Source organism: Carcharodon carcharias, chromosome 26 (assembly GCF_017639515.1).
Source record: "Carcharodon carcharias isolate sCarCar2 chromosome 26, sCarCar2.pri, whole genome shotgun sequence".
NCBI classification, from domain to species: Eukaryota; Metazoa; Chordata; class Chondrichthyes; order Lamniformes; family Lamnidae; genus Carcharodon; species Carcharodon carcharias.
In genome coordinates this window covers 4,736,626-4,762,438 of record NC_054492.1, presented here as the reverse complement: position 1 = coordinate 4,762,438, position 25,813 = coordinate 4,736,626, and the positions used below count along the sequence as shown (strand labels likewise).

The 25,813-nt window shown below is 45.6% G+C and overlaps 1 protein-coding gene across 3 annotated transcripts in view; it reads right to left on the bottom strand.

Moving 5' to 3' along the window:
- Window positions 1-25,813, bottom strand: part of lins1 (lines homolog 1) — a 50,767-nt gene that overhangs the window by 20,255 nt on the left and 4,699 nt on the right. For 2 of the 3 annotated variants that reach the window (XM_041175381.1, XM_041175380.1), the window contains exons 3-4: window positions 20,253-20,342; window positions 13,974-14,115 (exon numbers count right to left, since the gene is read on the bottom strand). In XM_041175381.1, the coding sequence (XP_041031315.1) occupies window positions 13,974-14,115; window positions 20,253-20,342 (232 nt within the window). The remainder of the gene's footprint in view (window positions 1-13,973; window positions 14,116-20,252; window positions 20,343-25,813) is intronic. The other variant, XM_041175383.1, reaches the window with a different exon arrangement.

Sequence of the window (25,813 nt, the reverse complement as noted above, 5' to 3'; positions counted from 1 at the left end):
ACCTGCTCACTGATGCCCAGTTTGGGTGTTGCCAGGGCCACTCAGCTGCTGACCTCATTACAGCCTTGGTTCAAACATGGACAAAAGAGCTGAACTCCCGAGATGAGATGAGAGTGACTGTCCTTGACATCAAGATCACATTTGACTGAGTGTGGCATCAAGGAGCCCTAGCAAAACTGGAGTCAATGGGAATCAGGGGAAAATCTCTCCACTGGTTGGAGTCATACCTAGCACAAAGGAAGATGGCTGAGGCTGTTGAAGGTCAGTCAGTCATCTCAGCTCCAGAACATCGCCACAGGAGTTCTTCAGGGTAGTGTCCTCGACCCAACCATCTTCAGCTGCTTCAGCACTGACCTTCCTTCCAACATAAAATCAGAAGTGGGGATGTTCACTGATGAATTACACAACGTTCAGCATCATTCGCGACTACTCAGATACTGAAGTAGTCCATGTCCAAATGCAGCAAGACCTGGACAAAATCCAGGCTTGGGCTGATAAGTGGCAAGTAACATTTGCGCCATACAAGTGCCAGGCGATGACCATCTCCAACAAAAGAGAATCCAACCACTGCCCCTTGATGTTCAATGACATTACCATCACTGAATCCCCCACTATTGACATCCTGAGGGGTTACCAGTGACCAGAAACTGAACTGGACTAGCCGTATAAATACCATGGTCACAAGAGCAGATCAGAGGCTAAGAATCATGCGAAGAGTAACCCACCTCCTGACACCTAAGCCTGTCCACCATCTAAAAGGCACAAGTCAGGAGTGTGATGGAATAATCTCCACTTGCCTGGATGAGTGCAGCTCCCACAACACTCAAGAAGCTGGACACCATCCAGGACAAAGCAGCCCCCTTGATTGGCACCACATCCACAAACATTCACTTCCTCCACTACCGACACACAGTAGCAGCAGTGTGTACCATCTACAAATGCACTGCAGGGATTCACCAAAGCTCCTTCGACAACACCTTCCAAACCCACGACCAATACCACCCAGGAGGACAAGGGCAGCTGATAGATGGAACACCACCACCTGGAAGTTTCCCCCCAAGTCACTCACCATCCTGACTTGGAAATATATCACCGTCCCCTAACTTTCGCTGGGTCAAAATCCTGGAACTCCTTTCCTAACAGCACCGTGGGTGTACCTACACCACATGGACTGCAGCGGTTCAAGAAGGCAGCTCACCACCATCTTCTCAAGGGCAATTAGGGATGGGCAATAAATGCTGGCCCACCCAGCGATGCCCACATCCCATGAATGAATAAAAGAAAAACAACTGAGGAAGGGACAAAAAGATTGTTATTTTACAATGAAAATCAGCGACATATCACAAAGTCATTCCTTTTATAGATACACTCTCAATAATGGTCACACTTGTAGCCCAAAGATTAAAATGGCCAAGCTTTTCAATATGAACTAATCATAAAGCCACCCTGGAGCCTTCTTAGAAACTAGGGCTTCAAAAAATCCACATCTATCTGCTGAGTTGTGATATTAAATATCCAATAATTCAGAATCCTTGCGTTAAAACGATAACATCCATTAATTTCATGCAAGGACACAGAGTGCAATAACTAGCTGAAGAATTAGATAGCTGCAGGCATTTGCACTTTTGCAGTCACTAAAATTTCTTTTCTTTTTAAACAAGTCATTTGAGGAGAATGTGAGGGGAGGACCCTGGGACAGGCAGTCAGCAGCACCTAGAGGACAGTGGAAGTGAAGGACCCTTGCACAGTCAGTCAGCAGCATCAATGGCAGAGTGCGAGAGGAGGACCCTGGGACAGACGGTCAGCAGCACATAGAGGAGAGTGCGAGAGGACTTTAAGAGCCAGAGTTTACCTGAGAGGGAGCGGAGCGGCATTTACCTATGAGGGAGCCGGTTCTCACCCAGACACTCGGTGGTGCTGGAATTCAAAAGGAGTGACGTCAGGATAAGGGAGACAGCTGATTGGTAGGTAGTGGATAAGTTGTTTATTTTTCAACTTTAAAGCAACGTTACAGATGTAAGAGTCTCTGGATGACCACATGCGCAGAAAGTGCCACCGGCTTCACCGGCGTGAGAAACAGGTTTCAGAGCTTGAGCATCAGCTGGAGACGCAGCAGCGCATCTGCAAGGCTGAGGGTTATGTGGATAGCACATTTTTAAATGTGGTCACTCTGCAGCGTAAGGAAGTGCAGTCAGAGAGGGAATGGGTAACCACCAGTCAGGAGAGGGGAGGCAGGCAGGTAGTCAGGAAAACCCCAGAGTGCATCTCACTCAAGAACAGTTTTCCTGTGTTGGAAAATGGTGAGGGTGAAGGTTCCTCTGGAGAGTGCAGACAGAGCCACGTTCATGTACTGTGGGTAGCTCAGCTGCACAAGGGGGGAGGATTAAGGGTGCAAGAGCAATAGTGGTAGGAGACTCAATAGTGAGGGGTGTAGATAGGTGCTTCTGCGGCCATAGACGTGACTCCAGGATGGTGTGTTGCTCCCCTGGTGCCAGGGTCAAGGATGTCACAGAATGGCTGCAGGGCATTCTGAAGGGGGAGGGCGAACAGTCAGAGGTCGTGTTCACATTGCTACCAACGACATAGGTAGAAAGAGGGATGAGGTCCTGCAACAAGAATTTAGGGAACTAGGTAGCAGATTAAAAAGATGGGCCTCAAAGATTGTAATCTCTGGATTACTCCCTGTGCCATGTGCTTGTGAGTATAGGAATAGGAGGATGGAAAGGATGAATGATGAAAGAGGATGATTCTTTTCCAAGAATCCTTAGATTCTGAGAAAGTCCCAGAGGATTAGAAAACTGCCAATGTAACACCCTTTCTAAAAAAGGGAGGGAGACAAAAAAATAGGTAACTATAGGCCAGTTAGCTTAACATCTGTCATTGGGAAAATGTTAAGAGTCTTGTAAAGGATGTAACAGCAGAGCATTTAAAAATTTATAATATAATCAAGCAGACTCAGCATGCCTTCATGAAAGGGAAATCATGCCTGCTAAATTTATTAGGATTCTTTGAGGAGGTAACAAGCAGGATAGATAAAGGGGAACCAGTAGGTGTAATATATTTGGATTTCCAAAAGGCAAGGTACCACACATAAGGCTACTTAGTAAGATAACAGCCCATGGTGTTGGGGGTAATATATTAGCATAGATAGAGGACTGGCTAGTTAATAAAAAAGAGAGTTGGGATCCAGGGGGCATTTTCAGGGTGGCAACCTGTAACTTGTGGAGTGCCACAGGGATCACTGCTGGGGCCTCAATTATTTACAATATATATTAATGACTTGGATGAGGGAAATGAGTGTACTATCACCAGGTTTGCAGATGGCACAAAAATAGGTGGGATGACACAAAGAGTCTACAGAGAGTATACACAGATTAAGTGAGTGGGCAAAAAAGTGGCAGATGGAATATAATGTGGGAAAATGTGAGGTTATGCATTTTGGCAGGAAGAATAGAGAAGTTGAATATTACTTAAATGGAGAAAGACTGAAGAAAGCTTCAGCACAGAAGGATTTGGGAGTCTTCATGCATGAATCACAGAAAGCTAATATACAAGTTAAGCTGGTAATAGGTAAGGCAAATGGAATGTTGGACTTTATTTCAAAGGGAATGTAGTATAAAAATAGGAAAGTCCTGCTAAAGCTTACAAGGCACTAGTTAGACCACACCTAGAATACTGTGAACAGTTTTGGTCCCCTTATCTAAGGAAAGATATCCTGGCATTGCAGGCAGTCCAGAGAAGGTTCACTAGGTTGATCCGGGGGATGGAGGGGATTTCTTATGAGGAGAGGTTGAATAGGTTAGGTCTGTACTCATTGAGTTTAGAAGAATGGGAGGTGACCTTATTGAAACACATAAGATTCTTAGGGGGCTTGACAGGGTAGATGCTGAGAGGTTGTTTCCCCTTGTGAGAGAGAGTCTAGGACCAGAGGGCATAATCTCAGAGTAAGGGGATGCGCATTTAAAACAGAGATGAGGAGAAATTTCTTCTCTCAGAGGGTAGTCAATCTATGGAATTCTTTACTGCAGAGGGCTGAAGAGGCTGGGTCATTAAGTATATTCAAGGCTGAGATAGACAGATTTTTAATCAGTAAGGGAATCAAGGGATATGGAGAACAGGCAGGAAAGTGGAGTTGAGGATTATTAGATCAGCCATGATCTCATTGAATGGCGGATCAGACTGGATGGGCCGAATGGCCTCCTTCTGTTCCTACGTCTTATGGAATGCATGGCTAAACAGATGGTGCAGGAGGGAGGGCTTTAGTTTCCTGGATCACTGGGTCTGTTTCTGGCAAAGTGGGACGTACAAGTACGGATGGGTTGCACCTGAACCGGAACGGGACAAACATCCTTGCGGGGAGGTTGGTGGCGGGGGGGGGGGGGGGGGGGGGGGGGGGGGGGGGGGGTTAAACTAATTTGGCGGGGGAATGGGATATAGAGTGGAGGTACAGGAGGGGGTGATGCATGAAACAGAAGAGAAACTAAGTCAGTCTGGAAGGCAGAGCAAATATAGACCTGTCAAGGCACAAAGGAATAATGCAAAACTGGATTACATCTATTTTAACACAAGGAGTCTTACAAGTGAGGCAGATGAACTGAGGGCGTTGATTACCACATGGGAATATGATATTGTTGCTAACACAGAGACATGGTTGAGGGAAGGGCAGGACTGGCAGCTCAATATTCCAGGGTACAGAATCTTCAGGTGTGACAGGGAAGGCTGTAAAAGAGGTGGCATTGCCCTATTGATCAAGGAGTCAATTACTGCAGTAAAGAGGGATGATATCTTAGAAGGTTCTTCAAATGAGGCCATATGGGTAGAACATAAAAAGAAAAAGGGGCCAATCACTTTGCTGGGAGTGTACAATAGGCCTCCAAACAGTCAGGGAGAGTTAGAGAAGCAGATATGTAAGCAAATCTCAGAGAAGTGTAAAAATAATAGGGTAATAATAGTAGGGGATTTCAACTTCCCCAATATTAACTAGGATAGTCTTAGCGTGAAAGGCTTAGAGGGAACAGAATTCTTAAAGTGATCCAGGAGAGCTTTTTGACTCAGCAAGTAGAATGTCCTACAAGAGAAGGGGCGGTACTTGACCTAAGCTTAGGGAGTGAAGCCGGGCAAGTGGCAGAAGTGTCGGTGGGGGGAGCATTTTGGGGATAGTGACCATAACTTGTAAGATTGAAGGTAGTTATGGAAAAGGACAAAGATGGACTAGAAATAAAGATTCTGAATTGGGGGAAGGCCGACTTCAATATGACAAGACAGGGTCTGGCCAAAGTGCACTGGGAGCAGCTACTTATAGGAAAGTCTGTATCAGATCAGTGGGAGTCATTCAAAATGGAAATAGTGAGAGTTCAGAGCCAACATGTTCCGGTAAAGGTGAAGGGTAGGACCAACAAGTCCAGGGAACGCTGGATGTCAAGGGATATAGAGGATTGGATAAGGAAAAAAGGTGTATGGCAGATACAGAGGGCTGAAAACAGCAGAAGCCCTAGAGGAGTATAGAAAGTGTAGAGGGGTTCTTAAAAATGTAATTAGAAGAGCGAAGAGGGGGCGTGAAAAAGCACTGGCAGGCAATGTAAAGGAAAATCCCAAGGCATTTTATAAATATATTTGGGGCAAGAGGATAACCAGGGAAAAAGTAGGGCCCATTAGGGACCAAAGTGGCAATCTGTGCGTGGAGCCAGAGAACGTAGGTGAATTTTAAATGATTACTTTTCATCTGTGTTCACTATGGAGAAGGGCGAAGTAGATGTAGAAATCAGGGAGAGGGACTGTGATATACTTGAATAAATTAACATTGAAAGGGAGGAGGTATCAGTGGTTTTAGCGGGCTTAAAAGTGGATAATCCCCAGGTCCAGATGAGATGTATATTAGGCTGCTATGTGAGGCAAGGGAGGAGATTGCAGGGGCTTTGACACTAATTTTCAAATCCACTCTGGCCACAGGAGAGGTGCCAGAGGACTGCAAATGTGGTACCATTATTCATGAAGGGTAGTAGGGATAAACCAGGTAATTACAGGCCAGTGAGTCCAACATCAGTGGCAGGGAAACTATTGGAAAAATATTCTGAGGGACAGGATTAATCTCCACTTGGAGAGGCAGGGATTAATCAGGGATAGTCAGCATGGCTTTGAAGGGGAGGGGGGAGATCATGTCTAACAAATTTGATTGAATTTTTCAAGGAGGTGCCTGGTTGTGTAGATGAGGGTAGTGCAGTTGATGTTCTCCATGGACTTCAGTGAGGCTTTTGACAAGGTCCCACATGGGAGAATGGTCAAGAAGGCAACAGTCCATGGGATCCAGGGCAATTTGGTAAATTGGATCCAAAATTGGCTTAGTGGCAGGAGGCAGAGGGTGATGGTCGAAGGTTATTTTTGTGATTGGAAGCCTGTGACAAGTGGTGTACTGCAGGGATCAGCGCTGGGACCCTTGCTGTTTGCAGTGCACATTAATGATTTAGACATGAATATAGGAGGTATGATCAGTAAGTTCGCAGATGACATGAAAATTGGTGGTGTTGTAAATACTGAGGAGGAAAGCGTTAGATTACAGGGTGATATAGATGAGCTGGTAAGATGGGCAGAGCAGTGACAAATGGAATTTAATCCTGAGAAGTGTGAGGTGATGCATTTTGGGAGGACTAACACAGCAACGGAATACACAATGAATGGTAGGACCCTAGGAAGTACAGAGGATCAGAGGGACCTTAGTGTACATGTCCATAGATCCCTGAAGGCAGCACCACAGGTAGATATGGTGGTTAAGAAGGCATATGGGATACTTGTCTTTATTAGCTGAGCACAGAATACAACAGCAGGGAGGTTATGTTGGAGCTGTATAAAATGCTATTTAGGCCACAGCTGGAATATGTGCGCAGTTCTGGTCTCCACACTATAGAAAGGATGTGATTGAGCTGGAGAGGGTGCAGAGGAGATTCACCAGGATGTTGCCTGGACTGGAGTGTTTCAGCTATGAAGAAAGCCTGGATAGGCTAGGGTTGTTTTCCTTAGAGCAGAGAAGGCCGAGGGGGGACCTGATAAAGGTATACAAAATTATGAGGGGCATAAATAGCAGAGAAAGGAAGAAACTTCTCCCCTTAGCAGAGATGTCAATAACCAGGGGGCATAGATTTAAGGTAAGGGGCAGGAGGTTTAGAGGGAGTTTGAAGAAAAAAATTTTCAGCCAGAGAGTGATTGGGTTATGGAACACACTGCCTGAGGGGGTGGTAGATGCAGGAACCCTCACAACACTTAAGGAGGATTTAGATGAGCAGTTGAAACACCATAGCATACAGGGCTGCAGGCCAAGTGCTGGAAAATGGGATTAGAATAAATAGGTGCTTGATGGCTGGCACAGACATGATAGGCCGAGGTGCTACATAACTCTATGATTCTATTTTTGTGAACTTTGCATTTCAGAGATTTTACTATGGAGTGTCTCAGTATGTGGAACTGCATGTCCTCTGGTGGTGCTATTGGGTTTGCAGCAGTCAGCCCTCATGCCACCTGTTTTTGCTGAAACATACTATTCCCCCAATATTGCAGATCATTCAGATTCTTTAAATTCTTCAACTGGCAGTTCCAACTCATTATCTCATGAACTGGAGAAAAATGAGACATCTCAATATTTACCTCAGAAAACACCATAATGAGACGTCAAAGCAAAAGACACAAAAGCCCATTACAAAAACCTTACTGAGTTCTATGTTTTGCATGTATTCTGTGGATTTTTTGGCCAAATGTTTCTCCCCCACCCAATCTGCTGGGCTGTGATTCTACTGCCGCAGTAGACAGTGACGGCTGGTGGACAGGACTAGTGGATATATCAGCCGAACCTTGTTGGTCTGTATGATTCAGTTGCTTCTCCAACACAGTGAAAAAATTGGGAGGGGAAACCATTTTGCCCTCTGAGGGAAGCCAACATAACATATAAAAAGTTTAACTAGCTCAAAAATCAATGAATTCCCTTGCTACAAATATGATGCCACAGGGCTCAGGGAGACTAGAAACAAACGCCAAGAATTTCCTTGAATTTACTCACTCTCTGCCACTGTAACCCTGCCAGCAGTGTGATGGAAACCCTACAACATAAATGGGGCTTCTGCTGCACTTTCCATTAAGTTAGTGCAGCAGAGCATGAACAGCTCCAAGAAAGTCTCCAGCCAAAATCCACAGTGCTGACTGTCATCAAGTCAGTAAATAGAAGAAAGTACCCACTGGACTGGAAATAAAAGTAATACAGTGGTATTCATTTTCAAGAAAGATAATAAGGCAAACATGGGTAACTACAGATCACTGGTTTCATATCAGTGACTAGCACAATAATGGACTGAGTTATAGGGAACAGCTTAGTAGTAGCACAAAATAACCAGTCCTGCCTCACCAACAAGTGATGTCTTTGAGGAAGCAGCATCTCAAATAGAAAGCTGTGATATAATCAACATGGCTTCTTTAAAGCTGTTGATAAAAGGTCCCCATGAAAGGCTGCTACACCATTTCATGTTGTGGTTGTTAGATAAAACTTAGAAGGTAGATGAAAAATTAGCTGAGAGAGAGTAGCAGGCAGTAGTTAGGTGTTTGATGCCTGCCTGGGGAGATGTCCTAGAGTTCCAGGGATCACTGCTTTTGATCTCCAAAAAGAAAACAAAAGTAACACAGTCAAATTTGTAATAATGAACCAATAGAGGGACAATAGAATCCGAAGAACGCACTAACAAATCAGGAAAGCATTTTAATGCTGTTTGCAAGTTTGCAGAGCTATGCAGGTCAATTACATTAAATGGACCATGATGAAGATGGGGAGAGGGGAAATGTTAGTAGATGGCAGAGAGGAGGGAGAGGGAAATTGGGAAAGGCTAGGGATGGGGAAAGGGCAGCAAAGGGGGTAGGGGGTGGGTTCTCAGTCTGCAGGGGTGTGGGTGGCTTCATCATCTTGTTCTTCTGTCAGGTATGGATTTAATTCTAGCTGGTTCTGGGATGTGGAGGACTAACACTGGGTCTACGGACTACAAAGGGTAGTGAGTCTTTGGAACTCCTTTCCTCAAAAGGCAGTGGAAGCGGAATCTTTGAATGTTTCCAAGGCAGGGGTAGGTAGATTCTTGTTAAACAAGGAGGTGAAAGGTTATCAGGGGTAGGCAGGAAGGAGGTTACATTCAGATCAGCCATCAGCTTATTGAATGGCAGAGCAGGCTCTCCTGCTTCTAACTCATACGTTCATAGATCACTGTTAGTGGGCAGGTATTAGGCAAAAAAGCGACCACCTTATTCTGGTTGGAGTTTAAGCAAGTTGGCAATGGGAAAATGTCAATTGGGTAGCATATGTAAAGTTTGTGAATTGTTGGTTATGTTGACCTTAATAGATGCTTACTGTTATAGGTTGATTGTTCTTTAGATTTTGAGATACAGTGGGAAATTATTGTGACAGCCACAAAGAATAACATTTTTAATTTCTGGTGATAGACTATCCACCAAAATTCATTACAAGCCCACCGACTCCCACAGCTACCTCGATTACAGCTCCTCACACTCTGCTTCCTGTAAGACTCCATCCCATTCTCACAATTCCTTCACCTCCATCGCATCTGTTCCGGAGATGCCACTTTCCAAAACAGTTCTTCTGACATGTCCTCCTTCTTTCTTAACCGAGGTTTCCCATCCATGGTGGTTGACAGGGCCCTCAAACATGTCCGGCCCATCTCCCGCGCATCCACCCTCACACCTTCCTCTCCCTCCCAGAACCATGATAAGGTCCCTCTTGTCCTCACTTATCACCCCAACAGCCTCCGCATTCAAAGGATCATCCTCCACCATTTCCGCCAACTCCAGCCTGATGCCACCACCAAACACATCTTCCCTTCACCACCTCCATCGGCATTCTGTAGGGACCATTACCTCCGTGACACTCTGGTCCACTCCTCCATCACTCCCTACATCTCAACCTCCTCCCAAGGCACCTTCCCATGCAACCGCAGAAGGTGCAACACCTGTCCCTTTACTTCCTCTCTCCTCACCGTCCAAGGGCCCAAACACTCTTTTCAAGTGAAGCAGCATTTCTCTTGCACTTCCCTCAATTTAGTCTACTGCATTCGCTGCTCCCAATGCGGTTTCCTCTACTTTGGAGACACCAAATGCAGACTAGGTGGACCGCTTTGCGGAACACCTTTGGGCTGTCCGCAAGCATGACCCAGACCTCCCTGTCGCTTGCCATTTCAACACTCCACCCCGCTCTCATGCCCAAATGTACATCCTTGGCACTGCAATGTTCCAGTGAAGCTCAACGCAAACTGGAGGAACAGTTCTGACTAGACACTTTACAGCCTTCCGGACTCAACATTGAGTTCAACAATTTTAGATCATGAACTCTCTCTCCTTCATCCTCACCCCCTTTTTGATCCCTTTTTTCAAATAATTATATATTTTTTATACATATATTTTTCTTTTCCCACCTTTTTCCATTATTTTTAAATTTATTTCCATCCAACGTTTTATCTCCACCTTTTAGCCTATTTCGATCCCTTCCCCCCACCCCACCCCCACTAGGGCTATCTGTCCCTTGCCCATCCTACTTTCTACCCTTAATGTCACCATTAGCACATTGTTTAGCTAATATCACTAGAATCAACACTCCTTTGTCCTTTTGTCCATGACATCTTTGGCAATCTCTCCTTTGCCTCCACCTATCACTGGCCCTCTATCCAGCTCCACCTGTCCCACCCCCTTTAAACAGCTTATATTTCACCACATTTCTACCCCTCTTAAGTTCTGATGAAGAGTCATATGGACTCGCAACGTTAACTCTGTCTTCCCCTCCACAGATGCTGTCAGACCTGCAGAATTTTTCCAGCAATTTTTGTTTTTGAATCAATAAAGCAAACCAACAACTAGGTTGTATTAAAAACAAAAAACTGCGGATGCTGGAAATCCAAAACAAAAACAGAATTACCTGGAAAAACTCAGCAGGTCTGGCAGCATCGGCGGAGAAGAAAAGAGTTGACGTTTCGAGTCCTCATGACCCTTCAACAGAACTGATTTTTCTTTACAAGGAGAGGGGCGAAATATAAGCTGGTTTAAGGTGGGGGTGGGGGGGGGGCGCGAGAAGTGGAGGGGGGGTGTTGTTGTAGGGACAAGCAAGCAGTGATAGGAGCATTTCATCAAAAGATGTCACAGACAAAAGAACACAGAGGTGTTGAAGTTGGTGGTATTATCTAAACGAATGTGCTAATTAAGAATGGATGGTAGGGCACTCAAGGTATAACTCTAGTGGGGGTGGCGTGGCATAAAAGATTTAAAAATAATGGAAATAGGTGGGAAAAGAAAAATCTATATAAATTATTGGAAAAAAACCAAAAGGAAGGGGGAAGAAACAGAAAGGGGGTGGGGATGGAGGAGGGAGCTCAAGACCTAAAGTTGTTGAATTCAATATTCAGTCCGGAAGGCTGTAAAGTGCCTAGTCGGAAGATGAGGTGCTGTTCCTCCAGTTTGCGTTGGGCTTCACTGGACCAATGCAGCAGGCCAAGGACAGATATGTGGGCAAGAGAGCAGGGTGGAGTGTTAAAATGGCAAGCGCAAGGAGGTTTGGGTCATTCTTGCGGACAGACCGCAGGTGTTCTGCAAAGCGGTCGCCCAGTTTACGTTTGGTCTCTCCAATGTAGAGGAGACCGCATGGGGAGCAACGAATGCAGTAGAATAAGTTGGGGGAAATGCAAGTGAAATGTTGCTTCACTCGAAAGGAGTGTTTGGGCCCTTGGACGGTGAGGAGAGAGGAAGTGAAGGGGCAGGTGTTACATCTTTTGCGTGGGTATGGGGTGGTGCCATAGGTGGGGGTTGGGGAGTAGGGGGTGATGGAGGAGTGGACCAGGGTGTCCCGGAGGGAACGATCCCTACGGAATGCCGACAGTGGGGGTGAAGGGAAGATGTGTTTGGTAGTGGCATCATGCTGGAGAAATGGCGGAGGATGATCCTTTGAATGCGAAGGCTGGTGGGGTGATAAGTGAGGACAAGGGGGACCCTATCATGTTTCTGGGAGGGAGGAGAAGGCATGAGGGTGGATGCGCGGGAGATGGGCCGCACTTGTTCTCACACTGAGCAATTTCTCCTTCAACTCCTCTCACTTCCTCCAAATAAAAGGTGTGGCTATGGGTACCCGCATGGGCCCCAGCTATGCCTGTCTATTTATGGGGTATGTGGAACATTCCTTGTTCCAGTCCTACTCCGGCCCCCTTCCACAACTCTTTCTCCGGTACATCGATGATTACTTCGGTGCTGCTTCGTGCTCTCGTTGGGACTTGGAAAAATTTATTAATTTTGCTTCCAATCTCCACCCCTCCATCATTTTCACGTGGTCCATCTCTGACAATTCCTTTCCCTTCCTTGACCTCGCTGTCTCAATCTCTGGTGATAGACTGTCCACCCCAATATCCATTACGAGCCTACCGACTCCCACAGCTAGCTCGACTACAGCTCCTCACACCCCACTTCCTGTAAGGACTCCATCCCATTCTCTCAGTTCCTTCGCCTCCGTCGCATCTGTTCCGATGATGCTATCTTCAAAAACAGTTCCTCTGACACGTCCTCCTTCTTCCTTAACCGAGGTTTTCCACCCACGGTCGTTGACAGGGCCCTCAACCGTGTCCCGCGCATCCGCCCTCACGCCTTCTCCTCCCTCCCAGAAACATGATAGGGTCCCCCTTGTCCTCACTTATCACCCCACCAGCCTCCGCATTCAAAGGATCATCCTCCGCCATTTCTGCCAACTCCAGCATGATGCCACTACCAAACACATCTTCCCTTCACCCCCACTGTCGGCATTCCGTAGGGATCGTTCCCTCCGGGACACCCTGGTCCACTCCTCCATCACCCCCTACTCCCCAACCCCCTCCTATGGCACCACCCCATGCCCACACAAATGATGTAACGCCTGCCCCTTCACTTCCTCTCTCCTCACCATCCAAGGGCCCAAACACACCTTTCAAGTGAAGCAACATTTCACTTGCATTTCCCCCAACTTAGTCTACTGCATTCGTTGCTCCCCATGCGGTCTCCTCTACACTGGAGAGACCAAACGTAAACTGGGCGACCGCTTTGTAGAACACCTGCGGTCTGTCCGCAAGAATGACCCAAACCTCCCTGTCGCTTGCCATTTCAACACTCCACCCTGCTCTCTTGCCCACATATCTGTCCTTGGCCTGCTGCATTGGTCCAGTGAAGCCCAACGCAAACTGGAGGAACAACACCTCATCTTCCGACTAGGCACTTTACAGCCTTCCGGACTGAATATTGAATTCAACAACTTTAGGTCTTGACCTCCCTCCTCCATCCCCACCCCCCTTCTGTTTCTTCCCCCTTCCTTTTGTTTTTTTCCAATAATTTATATAGATTTTTCTTTTCCCACCTATTTCCATTATTTTTAAATCTTTTATGCCCCCCCCACCCCCACTAGAGCGATACCTTGAGTGCCTTACCATCCATTCTTAATTAGCACATTCGTTTAGATAATATCACCAACTTCAACACCTCTGTGTTCTTTTGTCTGTGACATCTTTTGATGATCTGCTCCCGTCACTGCTTGCTTGTCCCTATAACCACACCAACCCCCTCCACTTCTCTCCCCCCACCACCCCACCTTAAACCAGCTTATATTTCACGCCTATCCTTGTAAAGAAAAATCAGTTCTGTTGAAGGGTCATGAGGACTCGAAACGTCAACTCTTTTCTTCTCCGCCAATGCTGCCAGACCTGCTGAGTTTTTCCAGGTAATTGTTTTTGTACTAGGTTGTATTGCCAGATCAGTGGAGTCTAAGGCCATCATACTGAAGTTGGACAGTGCAATAGTCAGAGTGCAGAGGTACTATCTAAAGTATGGGCAGGGTGATCACAATGATCATTTTTCCCACCCTTTCTTTAATATGTGCACAATGAAGTTTAAAAATACACAATTCATTGCAGCTTTATCTTGGATAAGGATGCACTAACCTGTCTTGTTCAGGGATTTTCCCTTTAAAATTTCTTTAGTCACAAATGTAATTGTTTGCAGCCATTCAGCTGCTTTACTGCTTCCAGAGTCTTCTGATAGTGTGTACAAACAGCTGTTCATCCAGCTTTCAATGGACAGATTCTAAAAACAAGTGACAACAGAACCCATTGTTAAAAGTTACTAACAAAACTATACCGTACTGATGATAGGTCACTGACCTGAAACATTAATTCAGAGTCTCTCTCTACACAGATGCTGTCTAACCTGATGAGTTCTTTCCAGCATTATCTGTTTTTATTCCTGTTAAGGAGATGACCATTAAAAAATCTAGCTTGAACTGAAACCTAGCTTGCATTTAGCAAATATTACTAATTTGTTGCCACCTTCAAATCCCTTAACTGTAGTCAGACATATAACAAGGGATGATTGGGCAATCTAAAATAATTTCATGATCCTTAAAAACACAAAACATTAGATCAAAAGTTTGAGCATTAGCTGAAAGATATAGGAGATTTGTGAATACTGATGTAAACAGTATGATAGATTTGGAGGAGAAATCTGTGGGAGCAAATGAAGACGGGCGCTGGGAATCTGTAAGCATTTTGGAGATAGATGACATTAGTACACAATTTTACTTCCAATCCAGCAAATTCCACAAGACATGGCTTAGACAAAGTTTGCAACCTGAGGTGGTGTTTCGCTACTAACATGACCCACCCGTCCTTCTACTTCCCTTTTACTATTTATATGCTAGTAGGAGACTTTTGGATGCCTTTTATGTTAGATGCCAGTCGCTGTTAGCTGCCAGTCGCTTCTCATGCTCTCTCTTTGCTTCATTTTCTTTTTCATTCCCCCTCTGAAGTTTCTACATTCAGCCCGATTCTCACTTGTATTATAAACCCTGACATCTGTCTTACATCCCCTTTCTCTATACATTTTATTCTCTTTCTCCTTTGTCATCTAGGAAGCTCTGGTGCCAACTGCTCTACCTACCCCGCCTTGTGAGAGCGTCTCTTGGCTGCTTGAATCATTTCTTTCAAGGTAGTCCATTATTCATGTATCATTTTGACTGCCAATCTTTGATTCCAATTTATCCCGGACAGTTCCATTCTCATCCCACTGAAACTGGTCCTCTTCCAATTAAGTACTTTGACCCTGGATTGCTCCTTGGCCTTTTTCATAAATAACCCAAACCTTATGATACTATGATCATTGTTCCATAAACATTCCCCTAGTGACACTTGACCCACCTCATTCCCCAGAACCAGATCCAGCAATGCATCCATCCTCGTTGGGCCAGAAACATACTAATCAATCATTTTTTTCTGAATGTACTTCAGAAACACTTCCCCTTCTCTGTCTTTTATACTATTAGTATCCCAGTTGTTATGATCCTTGGCCAGAGCCTGGGACATGGAGGAGATCCGGTTAAGGACCAATAAGTTTTGTTTATAGCAAATAAAGTTTAACACTCAAGACACCTCGTAAGTGAATAAAGCCACAAGATTCCACGGGTTTGAAACAAACAAAAATAAACTTTACTATACAAGTTCAGAAAGATAAAACAATTTACAATATCTTATACTCCAACATTCCAATAAAACAGCTTCCATGGATTTCTCAATAACCCACTCAGATGTTTGTCCCATTGTGAGCCAACCAATCTCACAAACTTCCGTCTTCTCTTGAGGGTTTCCAATTTCCACATCTGAAGATCTCACCTTAGAATTCTCTCCAAAAGTCACTCCCACTTGGACGTCTTCAACGATGACCCACCTTGCAGGGTTTCAATCTAGACTTCTGGGATTCTTTTCCCCTGGATCTCCGCGTACACTCAAGCTCCACTTTCCACACACATTCTCAGATCTTTGGCTATGCCAAGCAGAACACCACTGCTCCAAAGGGGTACCTTTGCCCTGCCCATCAGCTGCCTTCTTGGATCTTCAGGGCTCCTCTCGTGCCCACTTCGCTCAAAGTCTGCTCCCTGCGGCTCTTTCGTGAGCTGGGAGCCTATTACTCTGTTTCTTTCTTTAACTTCCCTGAAGGGACACATTTCCACCCCCTGGCTTTGTCCCTTACCTAGGACTTCTTTTTGGAACCTCTCCCTGATTTGGGACCTCTTCCCATTCCCCCTCCCTGAGACACAGACACAACTATGGCGCTCCATGTCAGGTTATTTGACCAGCATTTTCACACCATTTTGTTTCTTTTCTTCTGCGCAGACATGCAGGGCCGCTCGCCAGTCTGAAGAGTGCAAAAACCCAAACCGTGCACGTGCAGCCTTTTCCTGGCTGGCACATGCACAGAAGGCCCGAGGTTTCTCAGGAACCGACATTCCCAACCTACAAACTAAAGGGAAGCATTTGAGTTTCATCACACAGTCTATTTTAGGATAAAGTCTCCCATTATCACAACTCTATAGGTTTTTCATCTTTATGTCATTTCCTTGCAAATTTGCTCCTCTATATCTTTCCCACTATTTGATGACCTATAGAATACACTCGGTGGTATAATGGCACCTTAAATGTTTCTTAATTCTAATGAAATAGCTTCAGTCCTGGAACCCTCCAGAACACCCTCTCTCTCCAGCACTGTAAATTTTCCCCCTAATCAATACTGCCACTCTTCATCCTTTGTATGCTACCCTATCTCTCCTGAACACCTTGTATTCAGGAATATTTAGTGCACAGTCTCTCTTGAAAGTCACTATTGAATCTGTTTCCACTACTTTTCCAGGTAGTGCATTTCTGATGATAAGAACGTATGAGACAGGAGAAGTAGGCCAGCTGGGACCTCGAGCCTGCTCCACTTGTCAAAATGATCATGACTGATATCCTACTCAACTCCACTTTTCTGACCTATCGCCATAACCCTTGTTTCCCCATAGAGTCCAAAAGACCATTGATATCAGTCTTGAATATATTCAACAATTGAGCGTCCACAGCCTTTTGAAATAGAGAATTCTAAAGAGCTGTGTCCCTGAGTGAAGACATTTCTCATCTCAGTACTAAATGACCGACCCTTTGACCCTAGTTCTAGACACTCCAGCTAGGGGAAAACAGCTTCTAAGGATCTACACTGTGAAATCCTCTAAGGATTTTATGTCTCTCAATGAGATAACCTCTCATTCTTCTGAATTCCAAAGCGTGCAGGTACATTCTATTCAAGTTCTTCTCATAGGCCAACCCTCATATCCCAGGAATCAATTTAAGGAAGGAGACCAAAACTGTGTACAGTATTCTATATAGTAGCCCTGTACAATTGCAGGAAGATATCCTTACTCAAACTCCAAACCCACCCGCGCCGCCCCCCCCCCCCACCACCTTGCAATAAAGGCAAACATAATAACATTTGCTTTCCCAATGGCTGCTGTCCTTGCGTGTTTACTTTGTGTTCTGTGTATAAGGACACTCAAATCCCACTGAACAACAACATTTAATAGTTTCTCACCATTTAAAAAATATTGTCTTTCTATTCTTTCTACCAAAGTGAATAATCCCACACTTCCCTACATCATACTCCATCTGCCACCTTCTTGTCCACACATACAACCTATATTCCATATTCCTTTTCCGCCTCTTTGCATCCTCCTCACAGCTTATTTTTCCACGTAATTTTGTATCATCTTACGTTACACTCACTCCCCTCATCCAAATCATTGATAACTCAGACACAAGCATTGATCCTTGTGATCAAAAATGATCTACTTATTCCTGCTCTCTATGCTGGTATACATTACTCCAAACCCCACGAGCCCAATCTTGTGTAACCACTTCATGTGGTACTTTATCAAGTGCCTTCTGAAAATCCAGATGTACATCCAATGGTTTCCTCTTACCTACCCTGCTAGTTCCATCCTCAAAAAACTCTTAATAGATTCATCAAACATGATTTCCCTTTCATAAATCCCTGCTAACTGTGTCTAATCATATTGTGATTTGCTAAGCCTCCTGTTATCACATCCCTAAGATGGACTCAAGTATTTTCGCTACTATGGCTGTCAGTCCAACTGTTTGTTGTTAGTTAGGCTCACAAATTTTCTTTTGTTAATTATCTGAAATCTGTGCACTCTGGTTACTGACCTTTCCTCCAGTTGAAACTGTTTCTTCCTATCTACTTATGAGGCGAATTTTCTCCCCGTCGTGGGGGATTGGGTGGGAGTGGGTACGCGCCGCTATTTTACATGACGTGCACTCAGAAGCGCTGAGCGTTCCCTGTGCGGGCGGGGGGAGTAGGCTGAGTCGGGCCTGCATTCCTTTGCGCATGAAAGAGTGCTGAAATCTCCCTGAGGCACGGAGCTACCTCAGGGAGATTAGTTTGATTTTTAAAAATTTTAATAAAGAAAAAAAAAATTTCAGACATGTCCCCTCTTGTGAAGGTGTCACATGAGCTGGGACATGTCTATGAATTTTAATAAAATGTTTTATTCAATTTATAGACACTTCATGAAACCTCATCCCGCTTGTGGGTGAGGTTCCAAGATAAATGTGAAGGCCGCCTGGGCTCTTCGCCTGTCCACCAACCTTAAGATTGGACGGGCAGCTCAGGTAAGTATTTCAATTGATATTTAAATAGCCTCAATAGGCCTTTGACAGTTCGGTGGGCGTGCAGCCAACTCCAGTGTGTGCCCGCCGAACTGAAAATCGGAATAACGCGCAGTGACGTCGGGACACACACCTGACGTCACTGCGTTAAAAATTGAGATGTTTTGATGGCCAGAATCTTCAGGTCGGCAAACGGGGGTGGACCCACACACCGACGCTGAAGATGACGTCAATCACATTGGGAACGAAGGATCCAATTTCTAAATGTAATTACATGTCAGTAGTCCAATCCAATTTTAAATCCATTTTGTAATTCTGGCCATCAAAACATCTCAATTTTAAATGATGGGATTTTGTTGTGCAAATTACAAAATGGATTTAAAATTGGATTGGACTACTGACATGTAATTACATTTAGAAATTGGATCCTTCGTTCCCAAAATGGTTGATTAAAAGGTCAAAAGCCACTGCATGATTCACTACAGATAAGGGATTACAGAAAGCTTATAGTTCCATGATTAATAATTGACCCTGTAAACATTCTAATTCACTAATCATCTCACTGGCAACCTCCTTTATCACTGGCAGTTCTGTACTTTCTACAAAATAATTTTAACCCGCCCACTACCCCCCCCCCCCCCCACCCCCCCCAATCCCCCGTGCCACCAACAGTGGAAAACTGTCATCTGAGCATTGGCATTGTGTAAAGTACTGATTCATGCAAGCCATTAACCTTTATAAAACCATCCAACCTGCTTTTGAAAGTTTTTTTAGTGCAGTCATAATGTGCACTTGATTGTGTTTCATATTGATCTAGGGATTGCTTAAAGGAGAAGTGGCAGCCAATTATTTAATTATTTCAGCGTTCCCTAATTCAACATTAAACAATGAAGCATTAATTACATAATTATACTTATCAGATGAATGAATACAAACAGTATGCAGCACAACTACTGAAGTTTCAAGGAGTAGTTTACTTCTTTAATATAATTTTAAAAATCTGGGTTTTTGATTCATTAACTAATTCCTGTGCATTCAGAATCAATCACAGAAAATTGAGTTGTGCAACTACAGTGGCCCATTTTGCATAGCGAGACTGAAAAAAACCTGTAGTATTGGTGCAAGCCTTTTATAGTTGTAACTACCAGACCTCCTGTAGCATTGTTCATGGTAAGTCAGAAGTTATGCTGCATCATGTAACAGAAAATGTGCTATTCTGTGAAGATGTAGGTGTGTTTAACATGGACCCTTTCTTTCACACCAACTTAATGAGTTTAAATGCTGTTGATGGAAGTTTGCAGTTGTTCGTAAATTTTTGTCTACTGGTCAGAAAGATGGCTGTCTTTCTTTCTTTATAAAACACTGAAATGTGATGGAAGTCTAGGAATGTCTCCAAAGGCTGTTAAATAAACTCACCCATAAGGTCAGGACTTCACAGCATCTGATATCGCTGAATGTAACCTGAAGATCCAAGTTAATAGCCACTGGTATCAGCGAAATGTCTTGATGGTTTTTGGTCTCAGTAGGGTCCCTCTTCTTGTGGACAGAAGCCACAAGTGTGCGATAGAACCACAAGTGCACAAGCATTGCAAATAGTGCTTTTTCAGAAACCTACCTCAGACAACAGAGGCAACAATATTTGCCTATACGCAATGCCATGTGATCAACCCAACATTTGAATCTAATAGTAAAGTGCTTCTTTTCTTACAAACTGTATCCACAGTTCACACTCACCAACACCAAAATCTGAACTAGGATCAGTGATGCAACGCATTTCACAGCCATGTGAGACAACAGCTTGTCTGGGCAGCCAAACAGTGGAACCTGGGGATGGAATACATTATACGTCACTCATTTCAAGAGTGCAGCAATTAATGAAAAATAAAGCTGTTATTGCTCTTTCTATATGACAAGGCTGTGGAATAATTTAGGAAGGTATTGAGGTCCTATAGTCATAATTTCAGGAGCTAGGGAGTAAGTTTAAAAAGTAGGACCTTGAGGATTGTATAATCTCTGGATTACTCCTGGTGCCATGCAACAGTGAGAGTAGAAAAAGGAAGAGAGGGAGGATCAATGTGTGGCTTGAGGCATGGTGCAGGAGTGTGGGTGGGCTTCAGATTCTTGAGGCATTGGGACCAGGTCTGGGGCAAGAGGCACTAATTCAAAGGGACAGCTTGCACCTCAACAGGATAGGACAGGGAGGTTCACTAGTGTGGTTGGGGAAAGTTTAAACTAAATTGGCAAGGGGACTAAGAAGTTCTATGAGGAATATAAAGATAGGTTTAGAGTGTATTCACGTAAATGCACAAAATGTGGTGAATGAGTGCAAAATACAAATGCAAACAGCCATGTGGGAATATGATGTAATGGTAATAATGGAATGGTGAGAACTGGATGCCTAATATTCACAGATTCAAAGTGTTCAGAAAGCACAGGGAATTTAAAAAAATGGTGGGGTGAAAGTTCTGATTAGGGAAGACGTGGTGTTGAAAAGAGAGGAGAAAAGGAGAGAATCCAGCTGGTTGGAGATGAGAAGCAAAAAGAGTATGACTCTATAGGCCACCAAGGGACAGAGGAGCAAATCTGCAGGGAAATCACAGGGATGTGAAAGAACCATTGTGCAGCGAAACTGGGGGACTTTAATGACCCAAATATCAATTTCAATAATGTTCGAGTAAAGGGAGAAGGAAAGGGAGAAATTTCAGAAATGTGCTCAGGACATACTCAGCCCAACTGAAAAGGAGGCATTGTTGGATCTGGAATTGGGGAAGCATTTTGGTAAGAGTGATCATCATGTCATAAGGCTTAGATAAGTAATGGAACAGAACAAGAAACAAATCAAAGTAGAACTTGCAAATTGGAAGAGGGCTAACCCTTGACCAGCCATCTAAATAACCATTGACCAGAAACTGAACTGGACCAACAAATAAATACTGTGGTTGCCAGATGAGTCAGAGGCTGGGAATGACTCCCCAAAACTTGTCTACTAGACTCAAGTCAGGAGTGTGATGGAATACTCTCCACTTGCCTGGATGAATGCAGCTCCAACAATACTCAAAAATCTTGACACCATCCAGGACTAAACAGCCCACTTGATCATCACCCCATCCACCAACTTCAACACTCACTCCCTCCACCAACGACATATAGTGGCAGGAGTGTGTACCATCTACAACAGGCTCGTCCAATACACTGCCTGGCCTGTGGACGCAGTGTTCAAAATGTCACTAAGTAAATTTGAAGATTCTTCAAAGAACTGCCCCAACCAATCACAATCCGCTTCTCTCCTACATTTGCTGTTGCTAGGACCACTAGTGAGCAAATCAGCAGCAAATGTGGGGGTGAACTAGACTCTGATTGGTGGAGCAGCTTTCTTCAGCCTAAGGAATGAAAATATGGTGCGATGGGAGTGATGAGTGTGCTAGGGAGGAAGGGAGGTGAGGGGGGTGCGCGCGAACAGGAGAGAGGTGGCGTACATGCGAGCAAGGAGAGGGGGCAAACGTGTGAGGAGAGGGAGCGCATGCGGGTGAGAGAGGACACGAGAGAAGGGACAAACGCTCATGCAAGAGAGAGGGCGCCCGCCCCCGAGCCGGGAGGGAGAGAGGGCGCCCGCCCCCGAGCCGGGAGGGAGAGAGGGCGCCCGCCCCCGAGCCGGGAGGGAGAGAGGGCGCCCGCCCGCCCCCGAGCCGGGAGGGAGAGAGGGCGCCCGCCCGCCCCCGAGCCGGGAGGGAGAGAGGGCGCCCGCCCGCCCCCGAGCCGGGAGGGAGAGAGGGCGCCCGCCCACCCCCGAGCCGGGAGGGAGAGAGGGCGCCCGCCCCCGAGCCGGGAGGGAGAGAGGGCGCCCGCCCCCGAGCCGGGAGGGAGGGAGGGCGCCCGCCCCCGAGCCGGGAGGGAGGGTGCCCGCCCCCGAGCCGGGAGGGAGGGCGCCCGCCCCCGAGCCGGGAGGGAGGGCGCCCGCCCCCGAGCCGGGAGGGAGAGAGAGCGCCTGCCCGCGGGGGAGAGGGGGTGGTGGTGAGCTGCCTTCTTGAACCGTTGCTGTCCATGTGGTGTAGGTACATCCACAGTGCTGTTAAGGAGGGAGTTCCAGGATTTTGACCCAGTGACAGTAAAGGAACGGCCGATATATTTCCAAGTGAGTGGCTTGGAAGGGAACCTCCAGGTGGTAGTGTTCCCATCTATCTGCTGCCCTTGTCCTTCTAGATGGTAGTGGTCGTGGGTGTGGAAGGTGCTATCTAAGGAGCCTTGGTGAATTCCTGCAGTGCATCTTGTGGATGGTACACACTGCTGCTACTGTGCATCCGTGGTGGAGGGAGTGAATGTTTGTGGATGTGGTGCCAGTCAAGTGGGCTGTTTTGTCCTGGACAGCGTCAAGCTTCATGAGGCAAGTGGTGAGTATTCCATCACACTCCTGACTTGTGCCTTGTAGATAGTGGACAGACTTTGGGGAGTCAGGAGGTGAGTTACTCGGTGCAGGATTCCCAGCCTCCAACCTGCTCTTATAGCCACTATGGCTAGTCCAGTCCAGTTTCTTGTCATTGGTAACTCCCAGGGTGTTGATATGGGAGATTCAGTGATGGGAATGTCATTGAACATCAAGGGGCGATGACTGGATTCTCTCTCGCTGGAGATGGTCATTGCCTGGCACTTGTGCGGCTGGAATGTTACTTGCCACTTGTCAGCCCAAGCCTGGATATTGTCCAGGTCTTGCTGCATTTGGACATGGACTGCTTCAGTATTTGAGGAGTCGCGAACGGTGCTGAACATTGTACAATCATCAGCGAATATCCCCACTTCTGACCTTATGGTAGAAGGAAGGAAGGAAGGTCATTGATGAAGCAGCTGAAGATGGTTGGGCTGAGGACACCACCCTGAGGAACTCCTGCAGTGTTGTCCTTGAACTGAGATGACTGACCTCCAACAACCACAACCATCTTCTTTTGTGCTAGGTATAACTCCAACCAGCAGAGAATTTTCCCCTTGATTCCCACTGACTCCAGTTTTGCTAGGGGTCTTTGATGCCACACTGGGTCAAATGTGATCTTGATGTCAAGTGCAGTCACTCTCAATTCACCTCAGGAGTTCAGCTCTTTTGTCCATGTTTGAACCAAGGCTGTAATGAGATCAGGAGTTGAGTGGACCTGGCAGAATCCAAACTGGGTGTTAGTGAGCAGGCTATTGCTAAGCAAGTGCCGCTTGATAGCACTGTTGTTGACCCCTTCCATTACTTTACTGATAGTTGAGAGTAGGCTGATGGGGTGGTAATTGACTGAGTTGGATTTGTCCTGCTTTTTGTGTACAGGACATACCTGAGCAGTTTTCCACATAGCCGGGTAGATGCCAGTGTTGTAGCTGTACCGGAACAGCTTGGCTAGGAGCGCGGCAAGTTCTGGTACATATGTCTTCCGTACTATTGCTAGAATATTGTCAGAGTCCATAGCCTTTGCAGTGTCCAGTGCCTTCAGCCGTTTCTTTTTATCACATGGAGTGAATCGAATTAGCTGAAGACTGGCATCTGTGATGCTGGGGACCTCCGGAGGAGGCTCAGATGGATCATCCACTCGGCACTTCTGGCTGAAGATTGTAGCAAGTGCTTCAGCCTTATCTTTTGCACTGATGTGCTGGGCCTCTCCATCATTGAGAGTGGGGATATTTGTCGAGCCTCCTCCTCCAGTGAGTTGTTTAATTGTCCACCACCATTCACAACTGGATGTGACAGGAATGCAGAGCTAAGATCTGATCCGTTGGTTGTAGGATCACTCAGCTCTGTCTATTACTTGCTGCTTATGCTGTTTGGCACGCAAGTAGTCCTTTGTTGTAGCTTCACCAGGTTGACGCCTTATTTTTAGGTGTGCCTGGTGCTGCTCCTAGCTTGCCCTCCTGCACCCTTCATTGAACCAGGGTTGATCCCCTGGCTTGATAGTAATGGTAGAGTGGGGGATATGCTGGGCCATAAAGTTACAGATTGTGTTCGAGTACAATTCTGCTGCTGCTGATGCCCCACAGCACTTCATGGATGCTCAATCTTCAGTTGCTAGATCTGTTTGAAATCTATCCTGTTTAGCACAGTGGTGGTGCCACACAACACAATGGAGGTTATCCTTAATGTGAAGGCAGGACTCCGTCTGCACAACAACTGTGCAGTGGTCACTCCTACTGATACTGTCATGGACAGATGCATCTGCGGCAGGCAGCTTGGTGATGATGAGGTCAAATATGGTTTTCCCTCTTTTTGGTTCCCTCACCACCTGCCGAAGACCCAGTCTAGCAGCTACGTCATTTAGGTCAGTAGTAGTGCTATCGAGCCACACTCGGTGATGGACATTGAAGTCCCCCCACCCAGAGTGCATTGTGTACCCTTTCCACCCTCAGTCCTTTTCCAAGTGATGTTCAACATGGAGGAGCACCTATTCATCAGCTGAGGGAGGGCGGTACGTGGTAATCAGCAGGAGGTTTCCTTGCCCATGTTTGACCTGAGGCTACGAGATTTCATGGGCTCTGGAGTCGATGCTGAGGACTCCCAGGGCAACTCCCTCCCGACTGTTTCCCACTGTCAAGGGGCAAGAAAGAGACAATGGTGAGAGTTAACAGCAAAAGGCAGGAAGTGGGAAGGAGGAGGACAGAAAGTAGGCAGAAAATGATCGGATGAGAGAAGCGCCACAGAATAGAATAGAATAGAAAACTGAAGAGATGAAAGAAGAGAATGGGAGAGGAAAAGGAAATGGCAAGAGAGACAAGTGAAAAAAGTGAGACACACAAAAAGAGGCAGAGAAGATAATGTGATGGAGAAAGGGTCAACGGCCGAAAGGAAAAGGAACAGAACAAAAGGAGAGCAAGAAGTGACCAGGTAAAGAGAATGGAAGTGGTTAGGGACATTTGGGTGCCAAAGTGAGAAACTCAGTAAATGAACAGCAGGGAGGAACAGGACATGCTGTTTTTAAAAATATTGTCAAGTATTTTTTGGAGCCGTGTCAGCGTTTCCAAGTTTTGTACATTGGTTTCACCATGGGCGAGGGGGATAGATCACTGCCAAAAAAAAGTGTGTTGAAACGTCATTGTTAACCAGGGTCATCGGGATTTAATTTTAATGAAATGCTTTAGATATAATACCCATGAATTTTTCATTTTTTATTTTCTTTACCAATCTTTTCCGCAGTATTGATCGGTTAGCTTAGCTCCAAACATCCAATTTCCAGATGGCAGGTCTTAACAATTAGTGGGAACAAAAAGAATCTTAATTTTTGGCCAGGGAAGCTTGTCCTTAATGTTGGCATGGCTATATGCATGTTAACAACTCA